Source organism: Pituophis catenifer, unplaced genomic scaffold (assembly GCF_029215685.1).
Source record: "Pituophis catenifer annectens isolate HBS135680 unplaced genomic scaffold, rPitCat1.0.hap2 SCAF_14, whole genome shotgun sequence".
In the NCBI taxonomy this organism is placed as follows: Eukaryota; Metazoa; Chordata; class Lepidosauria; order Squamata; family Colubridae; genus Pituophis; species Pituophis catenifer.
This window is the reverse complement of record NW_027256894.1, coordinates 14,617,903-14,639,638: the sequence shown is the minus strand read 5'-3', so window position 1 is coordinate 14,639,638 and position 21,736 is coordinate 14,617,903. Positions and strand designations below refer to the sequence as shown.

The following is a 21,736-nucleotide window of genomic DNA, read 5'->3' as shown; positions in this document are numbered from 1 at the left end:
ATAAAACAGGAGGGTATAAAACAGCACCAGCTTCCACCAGTGCAACTGGTATGCAAGAGGTCTCGTCTTTAAAAGCCGGCCCGTTCCCAACCCCCGAATCCTCCACTCTCACGAGCGCGCGTGTTAGCGAGAGAAGCGGGAGGCGGCCCGCCGCGCGAGGATTCCTCCGAGCAAGGATGGCGCGGCTCCAAAAGGGAGGCTGGGCCCTTTTCCTGGGCTTGGTCTCGGCAGGTCTCTTCCTCCTCCTCCTCCACCACCGTCGGGCCAGCCATTCCCAGTCCAGCCGGGAACGCGTCACCGTCTCTCGCCATGGAGTACCAGCAGGCTGCTCAATGGGCCGCCCAGCACTTGGAGAGCTACCGGAAAGATCCCAGTGGCTGGAGCGGCTGTAAGCGAGCGGTAAGTCGGTTGGTGGTGGTGGGGACACCCGCGACCACCGATTTTCTCCTTGAGGGGCTGAGGCTAAGAAGGGGGAGATTCGGAGCTGGCGATATCGCTCTGGACCGCGAGAGGAGATGCCAGATGGAAAGCGCTCCAGCTTGCAAAGATCACCATTTATTCATTTATGATGGAACATTACTCGTTTTATGTGCTGTCCCCACCTCGCTCTCCAAAACAAATGACACCTGCCTGGAAGCTGAAAACGAGTTCTTCCTCTGCTGGTTTTGCTAGATTTTTATTTAAAAAAAAAAAAAAATCGGCGGGGAAAACCTGTTTTCGCTCAAGGAAGAAGTTTTTAACAAAACAAATCTTCCGCTGACCTCCCCGCCCCTCCACCCCCTGCGATCTAAAGTGATCCAGCGGATCCCCTCTGGCTTCCGTCCTTTTCTTGCTTGGGAATATATTATTCCCTACCCCCACCCCCACCCACCCCGTCCGATTTGAAAAGGTGAAATCTAGCCAGCTGGAGTTTCATTTAACTTTAAAGAGTTAAACCCCCAAAACTTTAACCTTAGATTCTCTACTTGATGAGATAGATGATAGATAGATAGATAGATAGATAGATAGATAGATAGATAGATAGATAGATAGATAGATAGATAGATAGATAGATAGATGATAGAAATAGAAAGATAGATGGATATAGATATAGATAGGTAGATAGATAGATAGATAGATAGATAGATAGATAGATAGATAGATAGATAGATATAGATATAGATAGAAAGATAGATATAGATAGAAAGATAGATAGATAGATAGATAGAGATAGATAGATAGATAGATAGATAGATAGATAGATAGATAGTCCTTTAACAAACAGCTCTCCCTAGTATAGGTCTCCTGCGTGGGCAGGGGGTTGGATTAGATGACCTCCAAGGTCCCTTCCAACTTTGTTACTCTTATTTGTTTTGGGTAGTTTCTGGAATTGTTTGCCGAACAGTATTTGTGGGGAGAAAAAAAAAAAAAGAAAGACACTCGGATCTTTTTATAAGTTTTGCAGGGTGGCTAGAGGGCTATGGAAATTCTCCATCATCCAGGTCACCATTTCTCCCAAAGGTGCTTTTCCAAAAGGCAATTGGGCTTTCCTTTAAAAAAAAAACAACAACCCAAAGAAGCTTTTTGGATGAGAAGCGAAACATTTTCAAAAGGAAAAAAAAAAGGAAACAAGAAACTTTGGGTGGCTAGATTACTGTCACGCCCAGGGAAGAGGGTGCCGGTGCCAGCCACACAGCTGTTTAATTAAATATCCTTACAGAGGTCAATTGAGGGGAGTTGGCAGAGAAATGATTGAGAAGGAATAGTTGCCTAGTCAATAAAAGGTTGGCTTTCCAATCCTCTCCCAATACTGCATCATTCCCGGGTGTCAGCATGTTAAGCTAGATCAGGGGTGTCAAACTCGATTTCATTGAGGGCCACAGCAGAGTTGTGTTTGACCTGGGAGGGGGAGGTGGGCATAGCCAGCATGATGTCACTTGTGTGTGGGGGGGGGGCACCTTTGGTGGCCTGAACGCTCTGCCAGCAAAAACATGAGCTCCATTTTCACCTGGGACGGCCTCCTGCAACCCTCTGCCAGTGAAAACAGAAGAAGAAGAATAGAAGAATTCTTTATTGGCCAAGTGTGATTGGACGCACAAGGAATTTGTTTTTGGTGCATATGCTCTCAATGCACATAAAAAGAAAAGAACTCGGGCAGGCCTCACGGAGCTCCTTTTTCACTGGCAGAGGCATTGTGCCAGTTCTTTGCTATTTCCAGGGTGGCCCCACGGCAGGGGTGAAATCCAGCAGGTTCTGACAGGTTCTGGAGAAGCGGTAGTGGAAATTCTTCTTCTTCTTCTTCTTCTTCTTCTTCTTCTTCTTCTTCTTCTTCTTCTTCTTCTTCTTCTTCTTCTTCTTCTTCTTCTTCTTCTTCTTCTTCTTCTTCTTCTTCCTCCTCCTCCTCTTCCTCCTCTTCCTCTTCCTCTCCTCCTCCTCCTCCTCCTCCTCCTCCTCCTCCTCACATTATTACTATTATTACTATTATTATATTTTTACCCCGCCTTTATCACTCTGTAAGTAATTCAAGGTGGCAAACACACATGATACTCCTTCCTCCTCCTATTTTCCACATAACAGCCCTTGAGATCCTCTTCTTCCTCTTCTTCTTCCTCTTCTTCTTCCTCTTCTTCTTCCTCTTCCTCCTCCTCCTCCTCCTCCTCACATTATTACTATTATTACTATTATTATATTTTTACCCCACCTTTATCACTCTGTAAGTAATTCTAGATGGCAAACACACACCATAATACTCCGTCCTCCTCCTATTTTCCACACAACAGCCCTGTGAATTATCTTGGGCTAAGAGAGCATGACTGGCCCAAGCTGTGTCACTATTTTGTATTATAGTCCACAAATAGTTCAAAAGGATACTGGTAGTTCTCTCTTAACATCCTTCGTTCAATGACCATTTGAAGTTTACAACGGCGTTGAAAAAAGTGATTTTTATGATCATATTTTGTAACTTTCTGACACGGTTAATGGGGAAGCTGGATCCACTTCACAATCGTATTACTAACTTTAACAACTGCAGTGATTCACTTAACAACTGTGGCAAGAAAGGTCGTACAATGGGGCAAAACTCACTTAACTACTGTCTTGATAGCAACAGAAATTTTGGGCTCAGTTGTGGTCGTAAATTGAGGATTACCTCCTCAGGGCCTTTCGGTTTCAACAGAACCAAATCCAGAATTACTCATGTTGAAAGAAGGTCTGTTGAAAGAGAAAGTTAGTCAACAGGGAAAGTTAATCATGGCTAATGAAAAATCTAGTTGCTTTAAGCAAATTTATTTATTTTTATTTGACACGAGACAAGCCTTGTGGGTGTTGTTTGTTGTTTAAGTCTCTTAGCATTACTTGCTGAAAATTTATTCTTTTTTTTAACACTTTATTAAACTTTTATTACATTAAAAACATAAAAATTTATTTCACTCAACAACAACTAATTGTGGTGTTTTTCTTGTCACAATAATTCATGCATTATTTACAAAAATTAAACTGTGCGTATTTACATTTTTTTTAACCAATTACTTGTACTTAATAACTATCTATCTTCAATCTATCTCCGTTCTATCCAGTTATATCACTGTTTCCACACATTGTAAAATATCGATATCTCTTTATCTTTTAAACTCAGCGTTAATTTGTCCATTTCTGCTGAAAATGTATTCTTAACATATTCAAAAAACATTAAGGTTGAATAAAACCTCATTCAGTTTCAGCGTGCAACAATAATGCAGTTGTTTGTATCTGATTTTTTTTTTAAATGTCTTTCTAGAATAATGTCACAATATCTTGGAGACCTTCAAATATATTTCATGGAAACCTGTAAGTAAAATACCAGAAGCAAAACAGCATTTAGGTAAAGTTCTGGCGGGGGATAAATGGATCTCTAAGATGCCATTTCTGACTTATTTATTGCTAATTTTAGTTCTGTGTTTTTAAAATCTGAACACCATACTCAATAAACTGGTAGATGAAACACAAAAAGTAGAAGGTTCCAATAATGGAAGAGAAGAAAAGAGAGTTCTAATCAAGCAAATGTCCAACATAAGCTTTTCATACATATCAATCATAGCTTTTTGTTATGTTATTTTTTCTTTTGGAGAAGAAAGTTTTAAACTTAATGATGAAGAAGAATATTGTGTAATGTAAGGTATGATGCAAACTGATTTGCTGCCTCATATAGTTATAAATAGCTGATCTTATAAAACATGACTTATCCCAAAGATGTAGAAATGCACCATCCCTAGAAAGCTTAATTATGATGAAATACAGAACTGTAAATGTGTATTTATTTAAGTAACTGAGGATTTTGCTTAGGTGAAGTGCTACTTTCTTCAGTGTTCTTTTATAAAACGAACATATTTTCCTTGCAATTTAAAAAGCAGACAAATGCTCGGAATGCTAGTATATTACATGCAGATGTACTCATTTTTATTTATTTGAGTTTTATCCCACCTTTGTTACTTTGTATGTAACTCTAGGTGGTGGATGTACCTACTATTCCTTCCTCCTTCTCTTTACCCCACAACAACAACAACCCTGTGAAGAGATTTGGGCTGAGAGAAAGTGAGTGGCCCAAAGTCAGTCAGTGGCAGGGGTGGGTTGCTAGGGGTTCGGGGGAACCTCTAGCTAAGATTCTGTGCAGTTCGGAGAACCCCCAAATCCCACTCCTGGCTGGCTTCTCCCCTCCCAGGAGTCCCCACGCGGCCCGTTTTGGATGCAGGTAAGTGCAGGATGCACGCAGCGGCTACCGGAAGTTCAGGAAGGCTGGAAACGGGCCTGTTTCCAACATCCAGAGGGCCTCTAGAGCCTGGGGAGGCTGTTTTTGCCCTCCTGTAGGCTCAAGAAAAACCTCCAAAGCCCGGGGAGGGCAAAAATACCCTCCCCCCACTGTGGTGCAGGAGGCCAACTAGGCCGTGCCCACCATGGCCACGCCCACCCAGCAACTGGACAAAGAACCCCTTGCAAAAAATTTTGAAGCCCACCCCTGGTCAGTGGCTTTCATGCCCAAATGTGGCACTAGAACTCACAGTCTCCCAGTTTCTAGGCCACCACCTTAACTGGCTCCATTTATTGAATGAGGATACTCAAAATGCAATTTGACTGGAATAGCACCCTCCTACTTCATTCACTAAGACTTTCTCTCATTCTTCCTCTCCTTCTCTCAAAAGATACAGAGCAGAAGGAGTTTTAGCTGCAAAATCAGAGGATGTGTTTAAATGTATAAAGCCAGAGACTGGTGGACTTAGAGAAAAATGGGATGACAACGTGAATAAACAAGTAGTGGTTGAATCCATAAACAATGTAAGTATAACACATCTTTATTATAGCCAGAAACAGCTAGGAAAGGAAGATGCTATTGGGACCCAGCACTGGCTATTGTAGGGTAATTGGGAAGCGAAGGAATTCCCATTATGTTTTGGGATGTAGGGAATGGTGGAAGCATTGATGTCTGTTTGTATTGTGCTAAAACTGCAGTGGCTGACTGATTATCTACTGAGACTGAGACTGCAAACACACTGGTTGGGTAAGCATAAGAAAGAAGGAAAGAAAGAGATAGAGAGAGAGAGAGAAAGAAAGAAAGAAAGAAAGAAAGAAAGAAAGAAAGAAAGAAAGAAAGAAGAAGGAAGGAAGGAAGGAAGGAAGGAAAGGAAGGAAGGAAGGAAGGAAGGAAGGAAGGAAGGAAGGAAGGAAGGAAGGAAGGGAGAGAGGAAGGAGAGGGGACGGGAAGGGAAGGAAGGAAGGAAAGAAAGAAAGAGAAAGAAAGAAAGAGAAAGAAAGAAAGAAAGAAAGAAAGAAAAGGAAGAAAGGAAGGGAGAGAGGAAGGAGAGGGGACGGGAAAGGAAAGGAAAGGAAAGGGAAAGGAAAGGAAAGGAAAGGAAAGGAAAGGAAAGGAAAGGAAAGGAAAGGAAAGGAAAGGAAAGGAAAGGAAAGAAGAAAAAAAACCTTTGGTTTCTGACTCAGCCCTTTTTTTACAGTTGCTGATTTGTGATATATTATGATCATCCAGTCCCCCTTAAAATCCAGTCTATGTTTATATTTACCACAATGTGTGATGGGTTGGATGCCATGATATAAGGGTACCATTCTTGGATAAATTTAGTTAAACGTCTATCGTGTAGAAGTATATACCGTTAGCTTTGCCACTGGAATGAGAGGAGTCTTAAACATCCTTGCCACCTGTGTGTGCCATTTCAGGACATTTGTATCCTGCTAACGACTACACCCTCGGTTCTCATGAACATGATCTCTCCAAGAGAGTTCTTAGATGTGGTCCTGATCCAACATAATGAGGACGGCTCAAAAATGACTGTGGGTAAGCTTGGTCCAAACCTTTCAGTCAGGAGGCTGAGGGGGGGGGGGGGGACATGGGCCAGTCCTGGAGTCTCGAAAAGGCTCTGATGAGTACTTTACATCAGAGACAGAGATGGGGCCAGGGCCATCCGACAGTCATCAGCTGCCTTCGGAGTCGGACATCAGTGGGGCAGAAGAACATCTGGAGCCTGTTCCCAGTGTTCCCAGTGTGTGCATGCACAAAGCTGCCAGGAGAAGGGAACAGCTAAGAAACAAGGGTCGACTCAGGAGTAAAGCCACCGGTGGATGGTGAATGGCACCTCCCATAGGGAATAAAGAGGAGAAAGGGAAGGATACTTTGCAGGAGACAATTAGTTCAATTCATTAGGGTAAAGATCTAATTGCCGCTTCTACAGCGTGGCGTTTGGAAGATACCGGCCTTGCAACTCTCCAAGCCTGATAAAGAAGGTCTGTAGTTGTCATGCTCTCATGCAAGACTGTTGGCCGGGACTTTGCTGGAGGGGAATTCCCTTTAACCTAAATAAAAGGGGTTTTATCAGGACGAGGAGTCGGCTTTGTGCTTTTGGGAAGCCTAGGTCAGAACAGCCTAATACAGGGATGGCTAACCTTTTTGCCGTCGCGTGCCAAAAGCGGGGGGAGCACGGAGGTCACCCACGTGCGTGCCCATACCTATAATTCAATGTGCCCCGCTCCGTGCATGCACGCGTGCCCCCTGCGACCCCTGCTTTTAGCACGTAATGGCATGGTGGGCCCAGTTTTTCACCCTCCCCAGGCTCCAGAGGCTTTCTAGGAGCCAGGAGAGGGTGAAAATGGCCTTCCCCACCTCCACGGAGGCCCTCTGGTGTCCGGAAACAGCCCATTTCCCAACTTCCGGTGAGACTGGAAGGCCCAAAAATCAGCTGGCCAGTGCACGCATGCGCGCTGGGACTGAGCTATGGCAATGCTTCCGTGCCCACTGATATGGCTCCACCCGTGCCATAGGTTCGCCATCACAGGCCTAATACATATAAATGCTTCTCCTGTCACTAGGGAATCCCCATTTTAATTTTTAATGTTCCTCCCTCATAGCAACCAACGTGGAACATCCCTTGAGTCCACCTCAGCCAAATTACGTGAGAGGCCTGAATTTTCCCTGCGGCTGTTTTCTCATTCCTGTTCCAGGGTAAGATGCGTGGAAATATTTGATGACACCACCCTGTAGGCCAAGAATGCTCAAGGGTTTTACACACCTTTTGCTGCTGTGGTTGTTGTTGTTGCCAAATTAGAGCTTACGCAACACCCTAACCGAACATCTGCCAGGCAGTTTAAGGGAGGTGGTTTTTCTACAGGAAGCGGCCAGCTTTACGTGGGTAAATTGGAAAGAGATACTTAAGATGTGTTTTGTTTGTTTTGTCGTATGCCATCAAGAGTCGCAATCTGAGATGGGCAGCTCTGATAAATCTGACAAACAAATAAGAAAGGAACGTGTATACTTTGCATTAAAAGCTATTTGGATAACTATTTCATACATGAGTTCATTACCAACTCACGTTGCTGAGATTGATATGGCTTGGAAATGAATTATGGATGCCGCCTCCTCCAAGATATATAGCTTCTGTCCTCTTGAAGAAGACATTCTAATAGTGCAGAAGCAGGCCAGCTAAGAGATGAAAAGAAAATAAACTGAGGAGGAAGAGGAAGAATGAATAACATTTCTCGATGGTGCCACCTATCTGGACAGCACGCATGTGATTAACACCATCAATGCAATCCAGCGATTACAAACCAGTAAACACATTTGATGCAGGTGTCAAGTCATGCCGTTAGCGTGAGGACAGCATCAGGCACGTCGCATTAGCATCTCCAATGATGGAATAAAACAACTTAGGCTGGGCGTGGCCCTTGGCACGCAGAAGTTGTAGAAATATATAAATATGAAAAGGAGGCACTGGGAAAAGATATACTGTGTGGCCTTTCTTAAGCCTTTAATTCAGTGGTGGAATTCAATTTTTTTTACTACCGGTTCTGTGGGCGTGGCTTGGTGGGCATGGCAGGGAAAGGATACTGCAAAATCTCCATTCCCACCCCACTCCTGGGGGAAGGATACTGCAAAATCTCCATTTCCACCCCACTCTGGGGCCAGCCAGAGATGGTATTTGCTGGTTCTCTGAACTACTCAAAATTTTCGCTACCGGTTCTCCAGAACCTGTCAGAACCTGCTGGATTTCACCTCTGCTTTTACTGTTTTCATAGGTCTAATAAGCACCTCTTTGTAAATAAAGATGGTATTTTGCAGCAGGGTCAACTTCCATCTTACCATTTCCTTTCGACATAAACTAAAACCAATGTTGGAAAGGACAAAGTATCAGAAGAAAGAAAAATAAAGAGAAACAGCAGTTGGGTAGATTGCTAGAATTTGTGGCACAATCCGTTGCTCATTGTTTTTCATCTAAATAAAACCTGTACCGGGTGAGGCACAAGTGTTCTTGGTCCATCGAGAGATGCTTGGTCCATCACCTACTTATCGTATTTTTCGGAGTATAAGACGCACCTTTTTCCCCCAAAAAAGAGGGTGAAAATCTGGGTGCGTCTTATACTCCAAATGTAGCCTTGCCCGACTTCTCAAATGGAGGTTTCAGAGGCTAAAAAAAGCATCAGAAAAGAAGCTTCAGAAAAGAAGTCCCCAAACAGAGCTTCAGAGGCTTTTTTTTTCTGAAGCTGTTTCGGAGGCTTTCAGAGGCAGGAAAAAGTTTTTTCTGAAACGGAGTTTTCAGAAGTTTCAGAGGCAGAAAAAAAAAAGAAAAAAAAAAAGCAAGGCACAGAGCTCACAACCAAGGAACCTGTTGCTAAAATTCACCTCTGGGAACAGCTGACTGGGGTATTGTGGAGGCTGATCCACCTGCCAATCAGCTTTTTTCTTATTTTCCTCCCCAAAAACTAAGGTTGCGTCTTATACTCCGGTGCATCTTATACTCCGAAAAATACGGTAGAAGCTTTCTAAAAAGCGTCCTGTTTTTTGGGCCTTAAAATTTTGCAAGGTCATTCCATTCCAGTAAGGTGTTTGGTTTTCACTGCCTGGTTAGCTGAGATATATGGTTGTTACGGTCTTCCAATTCAACCTTGATTCCTGGAGACTTAGTTTAGTTTAGTTTATTTGATTTGTATACCGCCCTACTCCCGAAGGACTCAGGGCGGTGAACAGCCAACAATAAAATACATAGATACAAAAAATTTAAAAACCAGATAAAATCAAATTAAATCATTTTGGCCCAGACAGATTAAAACACCCCAATAATTTAAAAACAGATTAAAATTTAGATAATTAAAAAAGGGAAGAGATTAGGCCAAGCCCGCCTGATGGAATAAAAAGGTCTTCACAGCGCGGCGGAAGGTGCGCAGATCCGGGATCCTCCGTATCTCTGGGGGGAGCTTGTTCCAGATGGTAGGTGCCCCCACAGAGAAGGCTCTCCCCCTAGGGGCCACTAGTCAACACTGTTTGGCTGACGACACCCGGAGGAGTCCCTCTCAATGAGAGCGTACTGGCCGGTGGGAGGCTATTGGTGGTAGTAGGCGGTCCCGTAGATAACCAGGTCCTAAGCCATGAAGCGCTTTAAAGGTGGTAACCAAAACCTTGAAGCGCACCCGGAAGACCACCGGGAGCCAGTGCAGCTCGCGCAGGAGAGGTGTTACATGGGAGCGCCATGTCGCTCCCATTACCACCCGGGCGGCCGCACTCTGCGCCAGTTGGAGCCTTCAGGTGCTCCTCAAGGGGAGCCCCATGTACTTGGACAGTTCATGCTGTTTTCTTGGCAACCACTTTTGGAAGTTGTTTCCCAGGACTTTCTTCCTGGGATTGAATCACGCAGCTGGCTTCGTGCCTAAGGAAGGGATTAACAGTTAGGTTTCCCCACGCTTTCTTTTACACCTGTAATCACTATACCAAACTGGTTCTCACTGGAGATATATGCCATTTTTACTGAACTGCTTTCTCTTCCCTTTTTTTGGTTCTTGTTTTCTCTGCAGGGATTCAAATAAGACCCGCCTGCTCAGTTTCTTCCAGACGGATCTAAGTGGCAACCTTCCACAGAAAATCGTCGAATCTTTCTTACCAAGGAGCATCACAGCGTTTTACGGGAATTTGGCTAATGCAGCTGTCACATTGGTAGCGTAGAGCAGGGGTCGCCAACTTTTCAGACCTCAGGGACCACTAAATTCATAATTTTAAATCCTACGGACCACTAATATGAATTTTTTAAAAAGATAAATAGTATGTAGTGCAATATAAAAAAAAATGCAAATAATTTTTCCGCAGACCACGAAAATTTTCTCATGGACCACCGATGGTCCGCGGATCACCGGTTGGTGACAGCTGGCTTAGAGAGCTGAGGTGGCACAGTGGTTAGAGTACAGTACTGCAGGCTACTTCAGCTGACTGCTAGTTGCAGTTCAGCAGATCGAATTTCACCAGGCTCAATGTTGACTCAGCCTTCCATCCTTCCGAGGTGGGTAAAATGAGGACCCAGGTTGTTGGGGGCAATAGGTTGACTCTGTAAAGCGCTTAGAGAGGGCTGTAAAAGCACTATGAAGCGGTATATAAATCTAACTGCTATTGCTATTGCTATTAAGCTAAATTCCCTGTCTCCTCCCCCCCCCCCAATTCCATTTCTAGTCTCAAAGGGAAAACATACTGTAGCTGGGCTGTATATTAATAATACTGAGACTGCACAAGCAACTTCCTGGGGCTGAATTCAGAACTGTGATCTGTTTGAAAGGATGTGCATGAATTTCTCCTTAATTTAGACGGGGAGCTTGTGAGCCCAGGTCTAGAATTAAATAGCACTTTATTCACACGACTGGGGTCCGACGTTGCTAAGGACTCTAAAAAGAAATGAATCTCTCTCTGGGTTTTGCTTTGCAAGGTAGGCTTTCAAACATAACAGCACCTGAACAGGAAAGAGTTGGACCGTAATTCGCTCTGCTGGCTTCGTCCCTCTGTAAATCAGAAAAACAAGGAAGAAGACCTGATGCTGTGTATTTGCCAAATTCCATTCGCTGCTTTGTCTTTTACAATGATGACAACATCACTTAGAACTCCTGAGTTTAGATCTCCACCCAGGTATCTATCAAGAGTTCCTTTCATGCGGTCTGGTTGTTTTGAGCCAATAAGGCATTTCCTGTTGAAGTGGGGAAAAAAAAAAAAGACTCTGAAGAAGCCACATTTGTTTTTCAAATGTTCTCCTCCCATATCATCTAAATCACAAATATCTGCCTGCATTACGCCTGCATGGCAGAGGGGAAAAAATTCCTAAGTGACTTACAAGCCTGCCAGTGGGAAGAGAGATGTTTATGCACAGAAACATTCAAGCATACGAAACTCTTAAGCATGAGGAAAACATGTGGTTATGGTAAATTTGGTTGGTTGTGGAACAGCAGGTTGTCAGACGAGGTTTAACAAGAAACTGAGACAAACACCTACCAGTTTTGCACTGTAGATCCTGTTTAGAGAGAAGGAAACACGTCTGCTCCAGGATTCTGCCTTCATAAACTCTCCCTAGCTCTGTGATGGCGAACTCTTCCGGGTTCCGGTGTGCGCATGTGTGCCAGACAGCTGGTCTAGCACGCATGCGCACTGGCCAGCTGCTCTCTTCCAGGTTCTGATGCGTGCATGCATGCCGGCCAGCTGGTTTTCACGTGAGGGCCAGCTGGCCGGTGCGCATGCACGTGGCCGACAGTGGTGGGTTCCTCCCAGTTCGGCCGAGCCGGTAGCGGTGACGATATGACATCACCGAACCGGTTCTCTTTGTTCGGGAGCTGGGCCTTCCAGCCCTCCCCGTGTTATTCTTACCTTTTATTTGGCCACAGCCCCAATCTATTCGCTGCCTCCTGAGCCCCAGCTGATCGGCTAGAAGGAAAAAAATTGTTTAAACTCTTGCCGCAGGGCTTCAAAGGGCCGCCCTACAGCTGATCAGTATTAAAAGGCAGTGTGGTAGTAGACCAGTGCCTCCAAAAACAAATGGGTAGACTGGAACGCTCCAAGAACTAATGGGTAGACTGGTACAGCTCTGCAAGCAGTTAAAAACCTGGTAGACCAGTACCTCTGCTAAATCCTAAATAATTGTCACATGACCATCAAACTACACCCACAAAATAAGCCACACCCACAGAACCGGCAGTAAAAAAATTTAGAACCCACCCCTGGTGGCGGAACCTGGAAGAGAGCAGCTGTCCAGCCGCATGCACACCACAGAAGCCAGAAGAGTAGCTGGCCGCCACATGCATGCACACAGGCCAGCTGCTCTCTTCCAGGTTTTGGGGCTCTGGCATGCGTGCACATACCAGTTTTGGCACTCGGTGCCGAAAAGGTTAACCATCACTGCCCCAGCTGCTTCAAATGACCACTGATCTCAGGCAATAGTATTTTCTCAATCACAATATGTTATTCTGATGTGCTTTTATACATTAGAAATAAAAAAATAGGGTGCTCTGAAGTCACTCTTGGTCTTGTCTCTGTTTGGATTAAAGTTTGTGCCAGCTGTTTCTGAGCAGAGTTCCTTTGGGGGGGGGGGAGAGATCATTGTAAGTAAAGGTAACGTGATTAAAAGAACAATACTTTATTGGAGGAACAGGTAAAAATATGGTTTAAATCAGGCTTTCCTGATCCAGCCACGGACAATCTACAGCCAGTCCAAAGTGAGAGGGATGTGCTTTCCCAGTGATGGAAATATACGCACACTTTTACACACTTGCAATCCCAGGAAGGGTTCAACAGAGGCCTCACGTTCCAAGATACACCCTCCAGGTTGCATCAAAGGAAGGTCCTGAAAGGAATCTCCATGCGCTGGGATCCTGTGTTTTCTTTGATGCTTATTAGGCAATCAAGGCCCAGTTAATTAATCCCGCTATCTCCTCTGCCATCAATTCTTCTTTCGGGGTTCTGCCCTTTTGCTTCTGGCAAAATCCTGGATTAGTTCAGGCACAGCTCCCCACAGGAACTTTGAATGATACTGTGCACACAAACAAGTGAGCTGTTTACATTGGCCTCCTCCTCTCCGCCTTCTTGACATTCCCTTGGCGAGCAAAGAACCCGGGGCCTTTAAATCAGCTGCAGGGTAGCTGATTCGAGCAAGGGATGAGTCCCTAGTTTGGGTCATAGCAGTTCCAAATCTCTTTTGAGCGTTGGCGATCATCATGGCCACTACTCCTCTCCATGGAGAGAGGAAGCCGTTCCAGCCACTGAATTTTTCCTCCTGATGATGGCAGTAATAAACCCATCGGGTAAGGTCCGGATGATATTCCAAGCTTCGAAGCGGGTGAGTCCTTGCATCAGGTACGTGTGCACCTGCAGCAGCTCATCTCCAGGCTGAACGGGGGGGTTGTGTTGGGGTGTCATGCCTGAAAGACACAAAGCGTGGTGTTAGCAATGTGTGGGAGGATAGGGGTGTGTGAGAGATACCAAAATATACATTGGACATTCGTGGGTATCCGGAGGAGGAAAGCAATACAGCATCAATTTGATTGGAGCAATACAAGAGTCATTGGCCATGCTACCCACCCGCTACACGCGTGAGTTCATCAAAGACTGGCACTCCATAAGCAATTCCATCAATAGACACACTGACCTACAACAAGCCTACAAGCCTACAGAATTCAAATCCATTGTATAGCCAACTGGTGACGGAACCGACCCTCAACCAACCTCCCCAAGCCCCACAACCAGCACTTCAACCTCCCAGTGACCCTCAGCTGACACGATATCCCCATCATAAGACCCTCACCTGACCTGACCTCCCCATCACAAGACCTATTGACTACACAAAGCCTTTATTAGTAGAAGAGCAAAGACACAGACATCCCCTAAACTCCACTGAAGAGGTTACCTAACCCGGTAACAAAACCTTAGGAAGCCAATTTACAAGCTCGGAGAACGAACCTCCACCCTCAAGAAGAAAGTGTCTCCAACCCACCAATGTGTTAAGGATGTTAGAGAAGGACTGAAGCTGGACCAGGCTTTGGACTCATCTGATCCAGTCTCCCATTCCCATAAAGATGTTCCTAGGAAGTCACCTGAGTAGATGATGATAGTAACAGCATCCTCTCACATGTTTCCCAACAAGTGGTATGCAAAAGCAAACTGCCCAGAGTCATTTTTCAGTTGGGTGGAATCTAATGAGCCAATTAACTGAACAAATGAACCATTTCCATGTTCTTAAAAATAATGTGCAGTTTGAGAGGGATCCATCACCACCATCACGAGTTTACAATAATAGCAAACACAGTCTCCATTTGTGTGATCTTATATCGCAAGAGATTGGCACAGTGGTTTAGAGGGGTTAAAAAGGGGGCAGGATTTAATCTGCGATTTACTGCAAAGGTTGGACACAGTAGTCTGAATAGTTCCTCTAAATTTCAACATGCACAATGCATCTTGTCCTCAAAATGACCATCCAATTGTTCTAGTCCATTCACATGTTTCCAGTTTAACATTTCCAGAAAAGTTTAAATGCCTCTTCTAGTTTCTCTGATGACACACTTCTCCTTGGACATGACAGCATCGACCAAAATGTCACACCTACCAAACCACCGTACCTTTAAAAAGCCGGCTGATGGTGATTGGTTTATCTCCATGAATGGAGCCTTTTCCTCCTTCCAGAGTGAAACCTAAACCTGCAGACGTCTTCTCCAGGGTAACCGTAAAGATCAGATCTTCTGGTGCTGGGTCAAAGCAGAATATTGTTGGAGGAGAATGAGTTTCATTAGTAAAAAGCTAGAATATGGCATAGTGCTACAGAAAACCACCAGTTTTGTACAGATAGAAACGTTCTATACTGGACCACTAAGAGGATCTCAGACAGAGGGATAATAACCTGACTTGATAACAATCTATGGGCAGATGGTTAGAGTGCATAGGCCCTTATGTGGACCCTAACCAAACTCCTTTTCTTTCTTGAAGTTCCTGGAGCTCCCTTTGGCTATAAATTGCCGAAATCTGGACAGCAAAATTTCCTGTCATTTACAGATGCGAAACTTGAAAAGTTTAATGGAAGTCGCCAAAGAAGGATAACATAGTTTTGAAATGGAGAATATTTTGAAAGTTCTGTCCTAAAATCTTGGAGTCTTCATACATTTGGATCACTGCCCTCCCTGCTCACTGGAAACTTTAACTTTCCAAAAGATCTTAGAGACTAATTGCCCACTGGGCCCTGGAAGAATCAAGACAAGTGTGTAGAATTACCTTACTTGTGATTCTTGAGGGGTTTTTTGGAAAATATTTTCTCCGTATAGCAATAGCAATAGCACTTAGACTTATATACCACTTCACAGTGCTTTTTACAGCCCTCTCTAAGCGGTTTACAGTCAGCCTATTGCCCCCAACAATCTGGGTCCTCATTTTACCCACCTCGGAAGGATGGAAGGCTGAGTCAACCTTCAGCCTGGTGAGATTCGAACTGCCAAATTGCAGGCAGCCGGCAGTCAGCAGAAGTAGCCTGTAGTACTGAACTCTAACCACTGTGCCACCATGGCGCATATCACTTGTTCTCTCCTTCCCTCCCCCCGCTCTCTCTGCCTCCCTCCCTCCCTCCCTCTCTTTGGTTTTCCCCTAATTCTATGCAAATACTTCTTCCTCCACCAACTTCTTCCCCTACATTGTTTTGAGATGTTTTCTACTGAAGCCACAAAATTGCATCAAGATACCTTCCGTGCATACTCTTTACCATTAATCCAGGAATCAAATCCAGCAGGTTCTGACAGGTTCTGGAGAACCGGTAGCGGAAATTTTGAGCAGTTCGGAGAATTGGCAAATGCCACCTCTGGCTGGTCCCAGAGTGGGGAGGGAATGGAGATTTTGCAGTATCCTTCCCCTGCCACACCCACCAAGCCACACCATGCCCACCAAGTCACGCTCACAGAACCGGTAGTAAAAAAAATTTGGATTTCACCACTGCATGAATCCCTCTCTATAGTATCAGCACCCATTCCCTTCCCACCATCAGGCCCCAGACTCACTGGAATCCATTGAAGTTTCGCTTCCTGTTGATGCTGAGGACTGAAGCGAGCCACTTTGGGTGCTCCATTCTCTCTCTTTGGGTTTTCGGGTGACAATCACTGCCAGTCTGAGATGTCGTGCTTTTCGCAAGATCTCCAGCGCTTCGCTGTGAGTGGCACCCTTGAGAGATTTCCCATTGATCGATAAGACTTCATCCCCTTTTTGGATCGTTCCTTCCTGAGATGCTAGGCCGCTGGGGAAAACTTTGTGAACCTGTTGCAAAAAGACGTATAGTGAGGAAGCTTCCTTACCTGTCTTTCATTTGCATTGGGAGAAGTAAGGTGGGTGAGATTTTTTTTTTCTTAAAAAAATTGCATTTTGAGTTTGAGAAGTGGAGAGTGTCAGCAAATTAGCCCTGGTTCCATTTAAAAACAGGATTAATTTATAATATTCTTGCCCATGCTAATAAAACAAAAATATTACGGGGCTTTCTTTCCTTAAAGACAGTAGGTAATAGCAAGATTCTAGAAAACAGGAGAGTTTTTGAATTTGTCTATGTGGTGGCAAATAAGTGGGAAAATTGTTCTAATAGAGAAAATAAAAATGAAAGGAGGGAGGAAGGGAAGTTAATGTGATAGTACGGAATATGATTTTACTTTACTTGGTTCAAATTCCATTAGGTGCAACAAGATCAAGAACTAATGTGGTACAGCAGTGGAAGGGATGAACTAGGAATGGAGAGACTGGGCTTCCAGATTCCTTCTCCCGATTATGAAAGAATCCATATGAGATGGGAACTGAAATTATTCCCACAAAGGGGTTTTGATCTATCAAGAAGCTGATAGCCCCACCCCACTCTAAAATAAACCACCCAGCTTATTACTTACAACAACAGCTTTGTTTTCAAGATCTATTCCACCAGCCAAGCTAAACCCCAGGCCAGTCCCTTCTTCTTTATGCAGAATTGTCACATGAATGTCATTGAGTTGCTGTGCAAAACAAAACAAAACAAATAAATAGGGTGGGGTAAGAGAAAGAAGATCCTGAATCCTGCAAGTATTAAAGCATTCCTGGGGATATATATTCATCCTCAGCTTCTGCTTGAATGCATCAAGTGAAAGTGGCGCCCCCACCTGGATAACTGAATGGAAATGGATGGATGGATGGAATATTCCATCATACTGTCACAGTGGTGGGATCCAGTGGTGGGTTGCCCCCAGTTCGCACCAGTTCTATAGAACCGGTAGTAAAACCGACGGGATGCCCACCAACCCCGATGTCATCAGAATGCCAGCGGGATGCTCCGCCCACCAACCCCAATATCATCAGAATGCTTCTGCGCATGTGCAGAAGCTTCTGCGCATGCGCAGAAGAGCACACATCACACACAAGCAAAGCAAACACGCGCACGCAGCCCCATTGCGAACCGGTAGTAAAGGTAAGTAGAACCCACCCCTGGTGGGATCCTTCCAGTTTAACAACCGGTTCGGGTGATTGCGCGCTTCATGTGCGCCTGCGCCAGATGCCCGCTGCGTGCATGTGCGCACTTCAACAAAAATATCACCTTCCGCGTTAGTGCTAGGGAATTAAAAACAGCTGCGGCGCAGCAATCTGCTCTGCCACGCTAATCAGCTGCGAAGATGAAGGTAAGTAAAGCTCAGGGGCAGACAGTCGGACCCAGCTGGTTGTTGGAGTGAACCGGTTTGCCCGAACCGGTAGAATCCCACCCCTGTACTGACACTATTAGCTCTGCTGGTTGAAAGCGATATGGATCGTTGTATGAAACGCTCACAGATTCCTGGTTAGGAGAAGCTATTGGAAAAGCTGAGGATGTCAGGGACTTGCCTTTAGTGTTGCTTCATCCAAAGATTTCACCTCCTCCAGAAGCTTCTCCAGTTCTTCAGGGGTGAGGAGAGAGATGACCGCTTGCCCGGAGGTGCCCAGGGTTGGAGACGGGCAGCCTTTCTTCTTATCTTCCCTTTTCTCTTTGTCTGGGTGATTTGCTCCGTAGTCTCTCAACTCAGAAAGGCTAGACAGTTTGAGAAGAGGAAACAAGAAATGCTGAATAAGAAGCAGTTGGGTTCAATTTGAAACGTCTTCTTTTAATTTTTCTATTTTTTTCTCCTCATTACAGTCAAGCCACTTTCTAGACTCTTGTTACCACCAACTCACTCATGTTTTTCAGATATTCCCCCCCCTTTTTTTTTTGTTTAATTCATTTTTTTAGTGCAAAAGGAAATGTCAGAATATCTAATATCTAGTCAGAATATCAGAATATATCTTATTTGTTCTGATAAGAATAGAGAATGGATGTTCAGGATCAAAATTGGATTCTATAGGTTCTTATTACAGTGTTACAGTCTTCTTACTTGTCCTAGCAAGGTATTTGAATTCAGAATTGGGATACTTATTCAGCAAACAATACTTAAAACCAGCAATGGCTTTACAGTGTACACCAGCAGCACTTTCAATTCCTCAAAAGGGTTTTAAAATGATTTATGATTGTCTTCCAATATGCCAATATTAGAATGTTTGGAGGACAAAAATCACGGTCCTTCTTCTAGGTGCTGCCCCTTATTTTCACTCCCTTGACAGGGGAATAAAAGAAATGCAGAAATGTTGCAGTTTTGCAGAAATATAATCATCCTTCCATATCCTTACTCCGTATAGTGTGAATTTCTTCCTTTTTCTTCTCTCTCTCCCTCTCTTTCCCTCCGTATCTATCTATCTATCTATCTATCTATCTATCTATCTATCTATCTATCTATCATCTATCTATCTATCTCTATCTATCTATCTCCATCTATCTGTCTGTCTGTATCTATCTCTATCTCTATCTCTATCTCTATCTCTATCTCTATCTCTATCTCTATCTCTATCTCTATCTATCTATCTATCTATCTATCTATCTATCTATCATCTCCATCTATCTGTCTGTCTGTATCTCTATCTATCTATCTATCTATCTATCTATCTATCTATCTCTATCTATCTATCTCCATCTATCTGTCTGTCTGTCTGTATCTATATCTATCTCTATCTATCTATCTATCTATCTATCTATCTATCTATCTATCATCTCCATCTATCTGTCTGTCTGTATCTCTATCTATCTATCTATCTATCTATCTATCTATCTATCTATCTATCTATCTTTATCTATCTATTTATGTTTTTCTATCTATATCTATCTATCTATCTCCATCCATCTCTCCATCCATTCCCCAACGCTTGCTATGTGGAAGAGCAGAAAAGCTAGAAGCATTTTTCCCTTTCAAAGGCCTGAAGCCCAGAACGTGAAGTTCCTGCAAATTGGAAAACAGAACTGCCCACAAACTCCACAAAGCTGTTTCGATTTAAAGAATTGTTTATCGTGGTTTCAAATAACCTATAACTGAATCAGAAATAAATCACCTCAGCTCTCAAATACAGCCAACCTGGTGGTATTTCAGAGTTGTTTCCAGAGAGACCCAGACTCTTCAAAGTAGAAGAGCTCATGAAGATTGAACGGAGCCGTACTATATTTCAGGAAATACTGACAAGTGTTTGTTTCTTCTGAAACTCAGCCTCTTACAACCACTGGGTGTCTATATTCACCACACTTAAGAGTCGTGGAAGTCACATGCTCTCCCATTTCTCAGAACCTGCTTCATAAATAGAGATTCAGCACGTTGAGATTTAAAAGCAGAAGCAATGAAGGCATAGGTCTGGGAGTCAAGGGGAGAAGAATATGCTGTAATTTCCTCAAATAACCATGTGTGATGGAAGAGGAGAGGGCCCGCATTGCAACATAGAAGCTGGTGTCAAAATAAAAGGTTTTCCAAGCAATTACTATAATGACCTTTCAAACCAAGTTAGTAAAAACCCTATTTCAACTTGTGGTTTTTATGGCCATTTTTTCTACAGAGAGACCAAATTTGAGAAAATTTGGAAGTTTCAAAGGTTTCTTTCATTGGGCTGCTGTTGAATAATTCATTCACAGCAAGGCCAGGGCTGAAATCAAAAAGCAACATCCTAAATAATAATAGTCAATAGCGTTCTTTGGCACCGCGTGTCAACAAAACATCGCCAAGGCAAATTCGACCTTAAGAAAGGATATGACCACAATGATCAGCATAAGGAGAACTGAACAACTTCTAAAATCACATAGAACATTGGATGCTACAGGAGTGGAAGGTTAAAACTGGGTCTCTTAAAAAGTTTAAAATCACAGCAACTGGACCAAAAAGGTTGTTAATCTGAGACGATTCATTACTCGTCCAAGTATCTTCATCAGTCAAAATAAAAAAAAAAAATTAGTTAGGCAGAGAGTCATTGGAATGTACCAACTCTTGCCCCATCAACTGAAGGGTTTTTCCCCCAAAAAAATGTATTGAAATATGTTGATGAACATTCAATCATCCAGGCCAAAAGTATCTTAAAAAGGTTAAATTCATGGCAACTGGACCAAAGTTTATTTATCTAAGACCTCTTGTTACTTATCCAAGTAACTTCATCAAATATACATACATACATACATACATACATACATACATACATACATACATATATATATATACATACATATATATATATATATATTAATTAGGCAGGGACGTGGTGGCTCAGTGGCTAAGACGCTGAGCTTGTCGATCGAAAGGTCGGCAGTTCAGCGGTTCAAATCCCTAGTGCTGCGTAACAGAGTGAGCTCCCATTACTTGTCCCAGCTTCTGCCAACCAAGCAGTTGGAAAGCACGTAAAAAATGCAAGTAGAAAAATAGGGACCACTTTTGGTGGGAAGGTCACAGCGTTCCATGCGCCTTTGGTGTTTAGTCATACCGGCCACATGACCACGGAGACGTCTTTGGACAGCGCTGGCTCTTCGGCTTTGAAACCACTAGCACATATGTATGAGGGGAACCTTTACCTTTTATCTTTTTATTAGTTAGGCAAAGAGTCAGAGAGTCATTGGAATGTACCAACCACATCAACTGCAGGGGTTTCTCCTCAAAAATGTATTGAAAGATGTCAGTGAAAAAACTGGGTCATCTTTCAGACTGCCGGCATTGGCTCAACAGAAACTGTCTGCCTCAAAATTTCCATGGACAACCCACAGCTAACTCTTCTAGGGACAATTTCCATTGCAACTGATCAAAAGACAGCCTGCTTCAAGAAACCTATTTTACAGACCAAGAGAATTCTAGAGGAATTCTAAAGGAGGGAAGGTGGACAAGACGCCTGAGGAGGTGCATAAAAATGCAGTCCCTCCTTTTTTTTTTAATCATCTCTTCAACAACCTCCGATCTCTGGCTTTCCTAAAAATAACACCTGGGGTAGAACCTCCTGCCACTTACAAAAATACGTTAAATAAATAAAGCACAGCAGATTTTAAATACTGCGTTCAAATTATTACAAGAGTAGGGATCTGAAGACAAAAGACTTATCTAAAATTGCTAGAGGGATTGTCCTAGTAGAATTGAAGGAAGAGAAGAATGA

The 21,736-nt window shown here is 43.6% G+C and overlaps 2 protein-coding genes across 3 annotated transcripts in view; one reads left to right on the top strand and one right to left on the bottom strand.

Annotated features, from left to right (window-relative positions):
• Window positions 1-276: 276 nt before the first annotated feature.
• Window positions 277-12,796, top strand: STARD5 (StAR related lipid transfer domain containing 5). Its single transcript, XM_070953470.1, has 6 exons — window positions 277-399; window positions 3,755-3,804; window positions 5,154-5,286; window positions 6,181-6,298; window positions 7,366-7,459; window positions 10,300-12,796. Exons 1-6 carry the CDS (start codon window positions 310-312, stop codon window positions 10,445-10,447), a joined length of 633 nt encoding a protein of 210 aa, XP_070809571.1. The 5' UTR covers window positions 277-309; the 3' UTR covers window positions 10,448-12,796.
• A 519-nt stretch (window positions 12,797-13,315) lies between these two features.
• Window positions 13,316-21,736, bottom strand: part of IL16 (interleukin 16) — a 44,572-nt gene continuing 36,151 nt past the window's right edge. For both annotated transcript variants that reach the window (XM_070953408.1, XM_070953409.1), the window contains exons 16-20: window positions 18,107-18,290; window positions 17,149-17,250; window positions 16,282-16,534; window positions 14,863-14,988; window positions 13,316-13,668 (exon numbers count right to left, since the gene is read on the bottom strand). In XM_070953408.1, coding sequence (XP_070809509.1) covers window positions 13,472-13,668; window positions 14,863-14,988; window positions 16,282-16,534; window positions 17,149-17,250; window positions 18,107-18,290 — 862 coding nt within the window. In that variant the 3' untranslated portion in view covers window positions 13,316-13,471. The remainder of the gene's footprint in view (window positions 13,669-14,862; window positions 14,989-16,281; window positions 16,535-17,148; window positions 17,251-18,106; window positions 18,291-21,736) is intronic.

Bases quoted from the DNA above. Each gene is read 5' to 3' on its own strand.
- STARD5 (XM_070953470.1), top strand. From the start codon at position 310: ATGGAGTACCAGCAGGCTGCTCAATGGGCCGCCCAGCACTTGGAGAGC. The intron at 3,805-5,153 runs GTAAGTAAAATA...TTCTCTCAAAAG, and splicing joins AATATATTTCATGGAAACCT to ATACAGAGCAGAAGGAGTTT. The intron at 5,287-6,180 runs GTAAGTATAACA...GTGCCATTTCAG, and splicing joins TGGTTGAATCCATAAACAAT to GACATTTGTATCCTGCTAAC.